Below are 15913 nucleotides of genomic sequence, written 5' to 3'. Positions count from 1 at the left end.
AATTAGATTTGCGAGCTACAAAAAACATCTGATGTGAGACAGAATATATTGCCAAGCATTACTAAACAAGCAATGAGAGAATATTGTGAATTGCTCAGACCGCTGAGACCAAGGGAACTAAGTTACTTTTTCTGTCTTTCTTTCCTTTTTATAGTTGAAGTTCTACAGAGTCGTCTACCTGTAGGCTTCAATAGGAATTAGTTTTATCCTACTGTCATGGCATTCAAGTCTGGGAAGCACCAGGTAAAGCTGTTTCTCATCTGTTGAGACCCGTACAGCACTGTTCTAAGTATTCAGAGAAACTACAAAGTTCAGATTGTTTTCCAGACATCCAAGACACCCTCTTCACACTGTGAGGGAAGTGTAGCAAGGTGTCTGTGTGCTGCGTGCCACTGTATGTCAAGCTTGATGGCAGTACCAGAGGGTTGTGAGAGAAATGCGTTAACATTAATTGACATGACTTTGCCCTTAGTGTTCCAACAAATAAAGAGGCTAATTGAAGGTACAGGTAGAAGTATGTTGCTGGATGAGAGAGTGAGTAAACTGGGAATACATGAAATGTATTCGCAGTTGCGAATATGGATAACCACCAGCTGCATAATGGAATGACGACAATGAAAATTTGTGCTGGACCGGGAGTTGAACCCAGATTTCCTGCTTATCGCAAGCAGTACTTTAACATTAAGCTATCCCAGCAAGACTCATACCCAGGCCCAAACACAATGCGGGTTGAGTCCTGGTCTGGCACAAATTTTCATTGTCGTCATTCCGTCATATATCTGATGGTCGTTCACATTCACAGCTGTGAATGCATTTAATGTATTTTGTAATGGCTGTAGTTGTCACATTGACTGATCCTTTGTATATGCGTGATATACGAAGGATCATTCCCTAGTATTTCGGAACAACACAGGCACTGCAATATTGTTATCTAGGGATGGTTACTGCACCATTCAACCTTGGAAAACTATCCATTTATCTGCAAGGGGAACGCTTCATAGGTTATTCTGTAACCTCGCAGGGTGGCCAAAGTGTGAAAATAGAGTGACCCTATTTTGGCTGAGGTGTTGACGTTCAATAATTATTAAGAAAATGATGCTCAGCATCTTGACACAACTTCATCAGTTCGCTAGGACAGCGTAAAACCAACAGTCGACAGTACAATAGCTAAGAGCAGAGTTTAACAACAAAAACAATGATTGACGTAATACATTAACTGGATAGATAAAAAACTACTCATAAAACAGCGGCAGAACACACTCATAAAAGAAAGTTATAACTGGGCAAGTTTTCTGAGCCAGTGGCTCCTTGTTCAGGAATAAGGGTTAAAGGGGAAGGAAGAAGGGTGAAAAAAAAAAAGGACTGGAGAGGTCTGAAAAAGGGGTAGATTTCGGGAAAATCACCTAGAACTGTGTGTCAGGGGAGACTTACTGCTTAGGATGAAAGGGAAAGACTTATTGTTGGGGACTGCATCAAATGAGACTTGAAAACCTGAGAGCTTAAAGGTGGAAGACACAGTAATATGCAGACAGAGGTTACTGTTTAAACATCACACATGAGTTAATAAGAGTGAAAAGCTAAGTGCATTGTATGTAACAGAGGTGGAAAGTAGGCAGTGAAAAATAGATGGGTAAGACAATGAAAGATGTAGAACACTAAAATGGAGGGAAGCAAAGAGTAGTTACTGTGAAGAAATGCTGCGACGGAAGAAATTAACGGGTGGTGAGAACCGTGGACATGTTGTAGTACTAGTTCCCACCTGTGGAGTTCTGAGACACTGATGTCTGGAAAAAGAATCTAGATGGCACATGTGATGAAACAGGTGCCGAGGTCACATTGTCATTTTGTAGAGCGTGCTCAGCAATGGGATATTTTGAGTTGCCAGTATACTCCCTCTGCCTATGCCCATTCATCCTAATGGATAACTTAGTGGTAGTCATGCCAATGTAGAAGGCCGAACAGTGTTTACATAGCAGCTGGTATATGACGTGTGTCGTTTCACAGGTGGCTCTCCATTTGATAATACATGTTTTGCCAGTTAGAGGGCTGCTATAGATGGTCGTAGGAGGGTGTATGGGGCAAGTCTTGCAGTGGGGACAGTCGTAGGGGTAGGAGTCATAGGGTAGGGAGATGGGTGCAGAAGGAGTATAGGGTCTGACAAGACTATTGTGGAGATTGCGAGGGCGATGGAAAACTGTTCTAAGTGTGGTGGGCAAAATTTCAGACAGAATGGATCTCATTTCAGGGTATGATTCAAGGAAGTCATGGCCGTGTTGAAGTAGCTGATTAACACATTCCACTCCAGGATAATACTGAGTCACCAGTGGTGTGCTCCGAAGTTGTGTTTTGGAGGGATCAGCTGTACCAGGATTGGATGTGACGGCCAGGGAAATCTGCTTTTGAACTAGGCTGCTAGCGTAATTACATGTAGTGAAGCCTGAGGTGAGAATGGTGGTGTATTGCTGTTAGGAATTTGCATCCAAACAAATATGTTTGCCTCAGATGCCAAGGCTGTGTGGGTAGGAATGTTTGACATGGAAAGGATGGCAACTGTCAAAATGTAAGTACTGTTGTTTGCAGGGAGGTTTAATGTGGGCAGAAGTGTGCAGCTGTTGTTTGGTGAGGACAAAATCAACACCAAGTAAAGTGGCACAGGATTTGGAATAGGCCCATGTGAAATTTGATTGCCAGAAGGTATTCAGAGATTCCATTAATTTTAGCAGGTCAGCCTCACCATAAGTCCATATTGTAAAGATGTCATCAATGTATCTAAAGCAAACCAGGGGCTAAAGACTCCAGAAAAGGACACTCCAAGTGACATGTGAAAAGGTTGGCATAGGAAGGAGCCATCTTGGTCCCCATGGCCATAACCCTGATGTGTTTGTATGTCTGCCCCTCAAAGCTGTAGTAGTTGTCGGTAAGAATAAAGTTGATTTAGGTGAGTAAGAATGATGTCATAGGTTTGGAATCAGGTGGGAACTGACTAAGGAAATGTTCAGCAGCAGACAAATCATGTATGTGTGAAATGTCGGTATAGAGGGATGTGGCATCAACATTGGCAAGAAAGATGTGTGGTGGGAGTGGGACAGGCAGGGATTGCAGATGATCTAGGAAATGGTTGGTATCTCTGATGGAGAAAGGGGGGGGGGTCTTTGTACTATAGGTTGCAGGTGTTGATCAACTAAGGCAGATATTAGCTTGGCAGGTGCTTTGAATCCAGCAACTATGCGACAGCCAGGATGATTGGATTTGTGGATCTTAGGAAGAAGGTAAAAGGTGGGGTGCGTGGTTTGGGTGGGGTGAGAAGTTCTATGGCTTGAGGTGTTAATCCTTGTGAGGGGCCTGAGATTTTAAGGAGGGACTGCATATCAGTTCAAATCACAGGGATGGGATGTTGATGGCAGATGCTGTATGTAGTGGTGTCAGACAGCTGGCATAGACCTTCACTAAAATACTCCTTTCAGTAAAGTACTACAATGGTGGATCCTTTGTCTCCTGGGAGGATAATGATGGAGGCATCAGCTTTTAGGGAATGTAGAGCCTGGAGTTCTGCAGAGGACAGGTTAGGGTCATGTTGTAGGGGTCTGAGGAAGGGTTGTGAATCAATGCTGGATGTGAGAAACTCTTGGTAGGCTTGTAAGGGATGAGTTTGAGGTAGTAGTGGTCGATCAAGTTGGGATCGTGCCTCTGCACTGTTCAAGACAGGGTTCAATGTCAGGTTTGCTGTTGGAAAGTGATATTTCCAAAGAATATTACCTGAAAAGGAAAGTAGGTCCTACACCAAAGCAGCATGATGAAATGCAGGTTTTGGGCTTCCGTCCAGATTAAACCTACCAACAAACAACAGTTCTTACATATTAACAGTTTCCATCCTTCCCATGTCAAACGTTCCTTCCCATACACACTTGGCATCCGAAGCAAATGTATTTGTTTGGATGCAGACTCTTTACAGCAATTCGCCAACATGCTCACCTCAGGCTTCACTGCAAGTAATTACCCCACCAGCCTAGTTACAAAGCAAATTTCCTGGGCCATCACATCCAATCCTGGTACTGCTGATCCATCGAAAAAACAACTTTGGAGCAAGCCATTGGTGACTCTGTATTATCCTGGTCTGGAATGTGTTAATCAGCTACTTCAACAGGGCCATGACTTCCTACAATCATGCCCTGAAATGAGATCCATTCTGTCTGAAATTTTGCCAACCACACTTAGAACAGTTTTCCGTCACCCTCCCAATCTCCACAATATTCTTGTGAGACCCTATGCTCCTTCTGCTCCCATCTCCCTACCCTATGGCTCCTACCCCTGTGACTATCCCCGCTGCAAGACTTGCCCTATACACCCTACTACCAAATTATCAATTAGGATGAATGGGCATAGGCAGAGGGTGTATACTGGCATCTCAGAATATCCCATTGTTGAGCACGCTCTACAAAATGACAACGTGACCTCGTCACCTGTTTCACCGCACATGCCATCTAGATTCTTTTTCCAGACATCAGTTTCTCAGAACTCCACACGTGGGAACTAGTACTACAACATGTCCATGGTTCTCGCCACCTGTTAATTTCTTCCGTCACAGCATTTATTCACAGTAACTACTCTTTGCTTCTCTCCATTTTAGTGTTCTACATCTTTCATTGTCTTACCCATCTATTTTTCACCTCCCACTATCCACCTCTGCTACGTACAACGCACTCAGCTTTTCACTCTTATTAACTCATGCATGATGTCTAAGCAGTAACCTCTGTCTGCATATTACCGTGTCTTCCACCTTTAAGCTCTCAGGTTTTCAAGTCTCATCTGATGCAGTCCCCAACAATCAGTCTTTCCTTTTCATCCTAAGAGTAAGTCTCCCCTGGCGTGCATTTCTGGGTGACTTTCCCAAAATCTACCCCTTTTTCAGACCTCTTTTTTTTTCAACCACTCTTTCTTCCCCTTCAACCCATCTTCCTGAAGAAGGAGCCACTGGCTCGGAAAGCTTCCCAAATTATAACTTTCTTTTATGTGTGTTTTCTGCCACTGTTTGATGAGTAGATTTTTATCCATCCAGCTAAATAATTAAGATCAGAGTTTAGAGCTTTTGTGCTCCGTTTTCAACTCCAGTCTTAGGTGCTTTTTTTGAGTTGTCGCACAAGTACAAGACATCAATATTTTTTGTGACATCATGAAACACAATGGAATTAGTCATTTCAAATCTTATTAAAATAGATTTTATCATCAACAATCTTATATACCTTGTTTACTTAACAAGAACTGAAAATGAAAAATAAGTGAGAGCCTGTATTTTAAATTTTTGCTTTTACTTTTACCCTCCAGGTAGATATCTATCATAAAAACATTCAAATCATAAAAATTGACAGCACTACGAGAAATGTCAGTATCAGTAGGGAAAGCAATGTCTTTACATTTCTAAATGCCTCGCGATCTGACTATAATTTAACTGCAAACCACGCATCTTACTCCTAAAATTTGAGCAAGTAGAACATATCTTTCTTTGAGCTGCTTTAAACCACTCAACGCATTATTAGAAAGTTTTGGAGAGATATGATCTGGTTCCAAAGACGTTTTTAGTTCTCAAACACCTATAATGCATATATGCAGTCTGAAGCAACGAATAGCTGGACAAGCGGTTCTAGGCGCTTCAGTCCGGAACCGCGCTGCTGCTACAGTCGCAGGTTCGAATCCTACATCAGGCATGGATGTGTGTGATGTCCTTAGGTTACTTAGGTTTAAGTAGTTCTAAGTCTAGGGGACTGATGACCCCAGATGTTAAGTCCCATAGTGCTTAGAGCCATTTGAACCATTTGAAGCAACGAATGACAATCTGTACCAAGATTGAGATTCAAACCTCAGTCTTCTGCTCAGTGGACAGATGTGTCAACCACACCACCACCCTAACACAGTGGCTCTGAACAACTACACAGACTACCCTAGCGTGCCTCCTTCCTCAATCTAAATGGCCATTCATGCCTCAGTCCACTTGGCATTCCCCCTAAATCCAAACAGAAATGCAGAGACTCTCCAACTGTGTTGGAATAGCACATCAGCATCGACATAAATGGGGAACCCTGCCTGAAATTTGGGCATAGGTGCTTCAATCAAATGAAACAATAATGCTGTATGCCTGTGTTTCAGGGAGGATCCCCCATTTTGTTCAGTGCTGAGATGCTACTCCCATACAGTTAGTAAGCCTCTGCAATGCTGTTCGACTTCATGGGGCATATCGAGTGAGATGAAGTGTGAAAGGGAATTTGGGTTGAGGAGGCAGGTGTGCTAGATAATTTTTGCAGTTGCAAAGCCACTGTGCCAGGGTGGTGCATCTACCTCATGAGCAGAAAGGTTCGAATATTACCGGCCTCGGTACAAATTTTCATTGTCGCTTCAGTCTGCATAAATACATCATAGACATGATTTACAGGCTGAATATAAATGTTTTAATTGCATTTTTAATACTTTTGTCTTGGTTGGGGAGTGCTTTAAGAGATTTCATTCCTTATGTGACCTGTTTTAAACAGTGATAGGTGTGTGCTACAAATAACACCATTGACAGCCCAAAACAACAACAAAAACAAAGATAAAGATGGCAATAATATAAATAATTAACTTACAATTCAGTAATAATGAGCAACTGAACTGGTAGATATTGCTGCATTTATGAAAAGTATCACTCTTTACTAGTGTCAATTGAAACTACTTGATAGTGATACTAGCATACAGCACACATAAATATGCATGTGAAACACGTAATGGTAAGTTATAGTCATCACAACAATTTTACATACAAATATCTCTAAGTATAACTATGCAAGTGGCTGAACTGTATCCATAAAAACACTTGTAAGAGGCATGGGAGTGCTGAATTTGGGCTATATAATCAATGAAATGTTATGCAAATGTTGTACACAATACAAAATAATCAGAACTAAACTAAATTCATAAATAATTGTTTGAACATTGACATTTTTCTTGGTTCACTTATGGTCTCTCTGCTTCTTGTTCTACTTGAGATCCATAATTCAGTACCTGTAACACGTATCTTACGTGAAATAATTGTTTTATCTTTACAGTTTGTAAGAAATCCTTTGCCAAAGTTGTGAAAGTACTTTCTGGTTTCTGCTCTGAGCTTCCAATTAATTCATGTCATTATAATCCAAAAAGTTGAATTTAACATGTTTCATTGTTTTGGTAACAGTCCAATTTTCACTTCTTGTAACAACTCAATCAATATTTGCTAGATATTTTAAGCTTAATAATTCTTTTATTACCAGGATTAGTCTCATATTTTTGCTACAAGTCTGTTGCACTGAGTCTCATGTTCACTGAATTAATTTACATTAGTTGTCTACAAATGTGCTCTGAAAACAAATCTGGAGGCCTACTTTAGTTCTTTAATTTCTTGATGCAGTAAATTGTGTAGTTTAGACGTATACAAATGTTCATAATACAAAGTCTGGATTGGTGTATAAGTTTCTAGACATGATATAATGAGAAGTGGATACTGAAAACATTTCATTAAGGATAGATATTATTTAAACATACCAAAAATAGTAACTGGTAAATGAACTGAAGCAAGAATGGTAATGATAGAAAAGGCATCATCACTTGCAAAACATACTTTTTGATAACACTCAAAGGGAAGTTACAAAAATCTAAATTTCATATTTACCTGGAGCAGAATCCAAAGCAGCTTCAGATGGGATCTTGGTGTACTCAAGGACCCTCTCCACTGATGTCATTTGACTGACAACTTCTGTCATTTGCATAATGCCATACTGAAGCATACCAGTCAGAATAAGTGACTGTGAAATAGCCAAGCCCACACCAGAACCACCAAATGAACCTGCAAAATTTGCGCAATGCCAGTTTGTTCTTCAAACAGTTTTTAAGGTTGCTATTGGTTTTGAAATTTCCTGTGTCATTCAGTGAGAAATTATAAACACTAGTTGATAATTATGCAGAGATTCCTGTAGAAATATCTGTTTTTTGTGTGTCATATACCTAAAGCTGTGAGATGAGAACAAAGACGCGTATTTAATTTTCAGTGAATACAAGCAATTTATTTAGAGAATGAACAAACTAATCAATGAGGAAAAAGAGTTCTCAACTTAGCAGAAACATGCTAGGGGAAGTACGGAACTCTTCTTGTTCAGATGTTATATAAAGAGGAAAAAAGCGATAAGCAACACTGGAGTAATATAGTGAGTACCGAGCCGTAATAAAAAAAACTATGTGAACTGTAAAAGCAAGGGGAATGAGCTATATGAAACAAAGACCGATTATGTCGTTCACAGAGAAATGAGAACAGTAAACAGAGGCCATTCCCGTGGCACAACTTGCTGTGATAATCACTGAAAGATGATGAGGAAAAACTGAGGTGCAGAAGAGAAGTACTGCAAAATTTGAGTTGTAAGCAAGTGAAAAATCGTCTTCTACATATTCTATTTGCTCTTTTAAGCTATAACTGGAATTTTTTTTAATGCTCTATATTAAACAAGAACAACTGTAATCACCGAGTATGCATCCACTTTCACTGTGAACTAGCGACACTTTCTCGCGGTAATTTACAAATAAAAGTTTTACATCTCTTACTTCTGCGCAGATGCTGTCCATGTACAACGGTGTTTACACACTGGATAATTCTTTTGGATCCGTTCCTAACTAATCTAAAATAAGTTGTACAGTATTTATGGTTGGAGGATAAAAGCGTTAAAACTCAGTATCTAATTAGGCAATGCATGCATGCATATTGCAATGAAAGCCCAGACATTATGTAACCATATCGCATCCCGGCAAGAACAGCAACACAACTAAAAAACGCAATACTTGAGAAAACTCGACGTACAGAATTCTACGGAACTTGTATTGAAACATTATATGCTTGCCTTAAATGTCAAGCAAGTATTGTTGGTAGTAAATTGCATTACATTTTTCGTGCACGATAGGGCACTTCACACTTATTTTTCAGTGACATAAATTACAAATTGCTGTTATTTGACTTGCGCCACTTTTATTGCCAAGGTGCGATGTGACACCGGTGTTTCGAATCATCTGCATGTCATTATTGGAGGGAAATCAAACATGATGTATTCCTCGCACTGACGCTACGGAACTGTTTTATGATATGCTGAATACTGAATGATGCTACATTGCTAATCCGCCACCTCGAGATTGGCAGCTGAGGCCTTTCACACACACACACACACACACACACACACACACGTCCTTTCGCGCGCATGCACAACTGCATCTACCGGTATGTCAAAACAATTCCTACTACTTGTCGACTGTTTTCAGACCAGTGAGCATCTATAAATTTCAAGGAAGGGAAATATGTAACATTTTATTTCATTTCCATGTTACCATTCCTATCTGAAAAATTTGCAACAGCTTAGCACTTTTCACTCAAAAATCTCCATGCAGGGTTACTTTATAAGTACACGCGAATGACAATAGTGGTCTGTTGTGTTTTTAAATACAGGATTAAACAGAAGTAGCTCCAGGTTTCCGGAATATGCTTGCGAGAAAACTACAAAACATACAAAAAATGACACGTATCAGTAGTTAGAGCATCCTCCCAAATTTCGATGCGGAATACGTGCTGGGACGTAGTTGCAGAACACACGACCAGGAGGCAGGCGTGTCACAATATGTAGACAAACCTTAAGCTCCGTATTGTCACATCGAATTTGTAAGCGCCTGCAGATATGTTACCCAGTGAATAGATTTATATAGCGTGCTGCTGTCGTAACGGCAGCAGAGACTTCAATGAACTGCGCGCACTTGTTGACATCCACTGTCTCACAAAAGGTGCCCGTATTGAGTACTTGTAACATGACTTAAAATCCTGAAAGGTGCTCCATCCATTGAAATGTGTTTCTTTTCTGTATATCCTTTAGTTTGCATGTGGTACTCTTCTGAAACCCTGGAGGTAGTTATGAGTAATCCTGTATTGTGACTTTTGAAATAGTATACGGTGTGAACAGCTTAAATTTAAGGAAGTCTAAATCGACATATGCTACAGAACATTTTGCGAAGAGCTCTCACCTGCTGACAGAACGAGGAAACTGTACGTGACGATAGCAACAAAAATGCTGCTCAGGAAGTCCAGCCATATGCCGAGAGCTGATCCATTGGTCACGTACAGGAACCAAGCCGACGTATGACGATCCTACGAGAAGAGATGGTTGTTTTAATCAGTGCACGATACCCGCAACAAATCGTCAGGTAATCTTCGTGATCAGATGGTTATGGGAGGAAACAGAACTCAAAAATAAAGACATGTCGTTACAGGTGCGCAGTTGCTACTTTGTCACTTTCCCAATAATATAACCGATTTGGCGTTTGAAATCGCAAGAAATTACTTCCATGCAAGAAAAATATGTGCTCTGAAGCACGAACCGTTGAGTCCGGCACAGCGGCAAGCTATTTGAAGTCGGATACCGAAGATTGGTACCCGGATACACCACGTACACTATTTACTTGAGAAAAGGGTTGGCTTTGAAAGCGACGTTATTAAAATTACTAAAGAATTACTTGTGTTTCCTTTTACTGTTGATTACGTAGAATCTATTATGTAGTGATATCACCTCAGTCAGTCAAGGATACGAGCAATAACGAGTCACAGGTCCCTTTGGCTCATTCGTAAGGCTATCTTTTGCTTTCCTCTTGGCACTTGATACGATTGGCTGTTGTTATGATTAGTCCACTCTGTGCTTTTTTTTTTTTTTTTTTTTTTTTTTTCAGTGTTACAACCATTGATAATGTCCCCAAGTATACAGACAATAGAAGACTGCCTTTATGAAGTGCTTAAGATGTACAGACTATAAGTACCCAATCAGTTACATACCTGGTGACTATCAAATTCCTTCCTGATGATATCCTGGATGCCTGAAGCTCTTATTGTTGACAACCCGTTAAGTGTATCGGAAAGATGAGAGAACACGGGACTTCGTCCTGGAACAAAAGATAAAGTTAACTAGCAATGACCTTCCCAAAATAATGATTTTTGTCACAAAATATCTACAGAAACAGGCTGTCTTTTTTTTTGTATAAATGTTAACCGTCGTAATGTAAAAGAGGAAACACACCGCAACATGACAGTAGGTAATTAAGAATAACAGTGAATGACTACTGTTTCTTGTGAAAAACAGAAAAACATATTCTGGTCCTGTACTTACGAATGCCTTCCAGTCTCTTAACATTTCTCCCAGTAGTCATAAAAAGTCTAGCCACGTAAACGAATAAAGCTCCGACAATGACCATGGGAACAATGAGAATGTAGTTCACAACGAGAACCATAGCCAAAATTCCACAAAGCACAAGGTAAATCTGAAACGAGACAACACAGAAATGGTCTTATTTTTACGAGCAAAGTATATGGTTACCTTTAAGATCGGACAGGGTTTAGCATTTCCTAAATCTCAATACTAAATGAGTATCACCACCAGCAAAAAAGTTGTATTTTTCAACAGTCTTTGTGTTGTAAATCATGTTTTTCTCTCATATATTTATCTGACTGCAATGAAATCCTGGAGACGAACCAGTAATGTTTAATTTTTTAACTGCTTAAGACATATTTCTAATACTCTAATACATATTTCTAATACTCTAATACCCATTGTTTTCTCTGTTGCTATGTTTGAGAGGAAGAAAGAAAGTAGATACATCTTAAAGAATCTCGAGGTCGTTAAAGCATTGTCTCAAAATGAGGAGAATGAGATAGAGCAGACTTTGGCCTTTCATTCCCAAGTTTAGCCACCCTTTATGCAACTTACGTCAGGATGGTCATGCGGCAATAGAAGGCCCACTCCTCTCGAATAAAATACTAAGTACAGTCATAATATTGCGTTATATCGCTCAGTTTTATTGCACGAAATAGATTCACGCAGAAAGTATTTATTTGGAGACTGCAACTAGTTACCTGAATCGTGTAAAGAAACAAGACAACTACGCGTGTGGATTGTACATGAAACTTGCTATCTCTGGTGCGTGATTCCCGAAAGTTTGCCCGGAACACTCGTTCTGAATAACTTCCAATGCCGTCAGAGCCATTTCCAGCTGCTTACGTATAACACCCAGTACCGTAGCAGTCGCGCGGTTCCAGACTGTAGCGCCTAGAACCGCTCGGCCACACCGGCCGGCGTTTTGTTCCACATTTTGTCATATGCAATCACTTATACCTTAAAGTAAATATGTGGTGTCACCGCCAGACACCACACTTGCTAGGTGGTAGCTTTTAAATCGGCCGCGGTCCGGTAGTATACGTCGGACCCGCGTGTCGCCACTGTCAGTAATTGCAGACCGAGCGCCACCACACGGCAGGTCTAGAGAGACGTCCTGGCACTCGCCCCAGTTGTACAGCCGACGTTCATAGGAATGGTTCACTGACAATAACGATCTCAATTGCCGAGACGATAATTAGCATAGCCTTCAGCTACGTCATTTGCTACGACCTAGCAAGGCGCCATTTATCTTTTGCTGGTTATATTATAAAGCCTGTACAGTCAGACCAATGTTCTACAATTATGGATTAAAGTTAAGTATTCCAGAAGCTACGTACTTTTCTTTATAGCATTCATTACGTATCCTGTTTCAGACCTCACGCCAGCCTGCGTGAGTTTAAGCGCGTGCCTTTCGGCTTCCTCTCATTGTGTCTAGGCTGTCTTGTCTAGACACAACAAGATAAATTGTTTAAGCCAAAAGAAATAACAAGTTTTGAAAATCGTAATTGGGTGACAGAAAACAGATCTGCAGACAGGGCGTGGTTGTGTAACGACCTATCGAGCGAACGAACTGTTTGGTAGGAGTTGGGGCAAGCCCGTGCTGAATTAAGGTTTGCAGAGTTTCCTGGAATTCCTTGATCAGAGTATTTCTTTCCACGAGGTCCTGCCTTACTTGTTTCAGTAGTAGATGCAATTCTCCTCGCCAACCCTCCGACCCGTTTCAGTAGTGCAGCAATACGCAGGATGCCATCGTGCTAGCAACAAGCGATTTACAAGAACCTTTCAGTGATCGAAACAACCCTTGTCTGAAATGTTCCATAGCATTCTGAAGTTTGTTTTAAGAAGTCTTTCTACGCATACTCTTCGGTATTTCGCCTGCCACTTCTGGTGCAGTGCTGCGTCCGCCTTATATTTTCTGAAGGTGGAACTCCGGAATATTCCCGTTAAGTTTTTGCCCTTCACAGCACCTATAACCGTTAACGGAAACATTTGGTTTTCTTTACCTATGCAAAATGTATTAAGTGATTTAATCAAGTACAAATATACGGAATGTACACGGCAAATATGATATCTACTGGGTGATTCGTGATGATGCTACAAACTTTCAGGGATGATGGAAAATCAGTCTGAGGTAAGGGACTCTGGTTCCTGAAACCGCCAAGTTGGAAGTTATAAACGAAAACCGTTCGGATACCTCTGACAGTGGACCTCTTCTACACCAAGTGCTTTGCATTCCGTATTTTGGAGGAGATAAATTGGACTAAACGAAGAAAAATAGATGAAACACATCTCATCTACTGAACAGTACCCAGCTCTTAAGGTATGCATTTTAGAACCCATATTTACATGACATTTTTTTGGGGCAACTACCACCTCCTAAAATAGGGAAGGCAAAGAGCTTGCAGTAGAAACAGTCCGCTGTCAGAGGTATCAAAACGGTTTCAGCTTATAACTTTCTACCAGGTCGTTTTCTGAACAGGGCTCATACGTCAAATTAATATATTTACCCTTCTCCATCATCCCTGAAAACTTTTGACATCATCGCGGAAACAGTCTGAATAGACTCTAAGGGTGTTGCAGGTGAGGTTCTGCTGAAAAAATAAGTTAGAAAAAAATTTGGTTGGTTCCGGAATTTCCGAGTTATTTAGCACTGCAGTTAGCGAATCAGTCCGTCGTATGTGCAAATACAAGTAGCAAACGTAGCTTTTGCTCGGTAATTTAAATTTAACCCATTTACTGGTAATAAGCATCTGAACAAGCGGTAATTCACAGACCCACAGATGTCTGTGTGTTAACCGGGATATCTGCTCCAGGCGGCAATTTCAGAGGGCACCAAATTCGTAATCTTGAAGAAAAACACCACGTTACCATCCAGGTCACGTTGGTCTATCGATTATTGGTTTTTGAACATTTTGAACACATTCTAAGTTGATTTCTGAACGAATCATAAGTTGATTTTTGACTACGCGTATAATGTACGTGATGTCTCTACCAGGGTAATCTAGAAATTAAAATCTTTCCCGCAGAGAAAAGGGAATGGGGCTATACGAGCTAAGCCGAGTAAACCCGAACGGTGTGAATGCCAATCGCTGTTCGTTTATATGGTTGATTGGGTGTGTGAATGATCAGGGTTGTTAAAATTATAAGCGAAATCCGTAGAGTCAGGCAACCTGAGTGAAACAAACGACTAACAGGAATAACATGTAAGAAAGATTACATATTAATCTTCTCGGGGTATCCAAGGAAATGAAATTTTGACGGAAAATTTTTGCCAGATCTTTAAACTACCAGCTGTACATTCCCCGGTTAGCAGCCGCTTTAGGTTCTATTCTCGGAATAGCGCGGCAAACGCGTTTAACCAAAATATAATAACATGGGATAACTGGCAGGATTAATGAAGTTAACAGAAGAGTAAGTTTTGGTTGGTTGGTTTGTGAGATTGAAGGGACCAGACTGCTGGAGTAAGTTTTAACAATGGCAGGAATAGTTACAGAATTAGTGATGACATGATTTTTTGTTAGAACGAGGAAAGAGAAGAAACAGGGACATCATACAAATTATATGGAAGAATATGAGGATTCCAAATTTATATAAAAATTTCGTATTACTTTTCGCTTTCATGCTTGCGAAACTGGAGGGTATGAATGAAATGTGAAACTATTTCCTAACACAGAACTTTTTTCTTATAGTACACCTAATACGCATTTGATATTGGTACTTTGTGAATTATATTCTGTCGTGTTACTTATTGTATGTAAATGAGGTAGATAAAAAATAACCAAACAGTCGCTTATTTGGCGAGTGTTACAATTTTTGCACTATTAGAAAGGCCAATTTCGTTTTATCTAGCAGACAGTGACAAAATAGACGTAATCAAATGAAGAACCACACCACCCTTGGGTACTATTCGTTGAGCCGTGCGCGTCTCATGTTCGTGCCTTTGTTGCTTGACATCTTGTCTTGGCGGTACTGCTGTCTCGTTTGTTATTCGGTTTACTGGCGTCATTAAGTTGCTGGCTTGCCTGCCCGTGAGTGGCAGCAGCAGCGCTTATCGATAAGAGCACTGTCGTACTGTCTTTGGAGGGACCGCTAGTATTTCCTGGTCATCGTGTGTAGGGAGTTGATTTGGGACGGAGGAGCAGTGAGGTCCGGACAGCCATGACTCGCCTGACCCCTGCTGACCACTTCTGGGTTCTCCGCGTGTGTCGACTTGTGATTCGTCCTTGTTGTTCCACAGTCACTGGTTTTAGTATTGTTCGAGTTGTTTCTGGAAGTGTTTTCATAGAAACGTGTGTAGCTTGAATGGTTTTGACTGAGCAGCTATTTTAATGCTGTCTGCATGCCGCATGTAGCCAGTTGGTTGGGACAGAGCAGCAAGGAACTCTCGTCAGCGCAAGGCCAGGCCGGGACCGCTGGCGGCATGCATGCATTGTCAAATCGTGAGGTGCTAGCAGTGATAGCGAGAAAGTTAGTTGCCCACTGAACCTTGATGCTGAAGTTGAGTGACCTATTAACCTGTTATGAAACCTCATCTACTGTGACATCTCTTCGTTCATTTGCAGGTCGTTGCTCCCTGTGCCATTCGGGCTAGCAGGAACGTATGATGTGTTAGAGTTGGCGAAATCCTGCAGCCGTCTTCCTATATTGTGATTATGTGGTATGCAAGTGGCTCTGAGCACTATGGG

At 40.9% G+C, this 15913-nt stretch overlaps 1 protein-coding gene across 1 annotated transcript in view; it reads right to left on the bottom strand.

Annotated features, from left to right (window-relative positions):
- The window catches only part of LOC126236185 (ATP-binding cassette sub-family C member 4-like), a 296035-nt gene that overhangs the window by 41087 nt on the left and 239035 nt on the right, over positions 1–15913 (bottom strand). Inside the window, exons 16-19 of the mRNA XM_049945285.1 lie at positions 11184–11334; positions 10853–10959; positions 10051–10174; positions 7673–7846 (exon numbers count right to left, since the gene is read on the bottom strand). Of these exons, the coding sequence (XP_049801242.1) occupies positions 7673–7846; positions 10051–10174; positions 10853–10959; positions 11184–11334 (556 nt within the window). The remainder of the gene's footprint in view (positions 1–7672; positions 7847–10050; positions 10175–10852; positions 10960–11183; positions 11335–15913) is intronic.

Source organism: Schistocerca nitens, chromosome 2 (genome assembly GCF_023898315.1).
Source record: "Schistocerca nitens isolate TAMUIC-IGC-003100 chromosome 2, iqSchNite1.1, whole genome shotgun sequence".
Classification (NCBI taxonomy): Eukaryota; Metazoa; Arthropoda; class Insecta; order Orthoptera; family Acrididae; genus Schistocerca; species Schistocerca nitens.
This window is presented reverse-complemented; position numbering and strand designations above follow the sequence as displayed.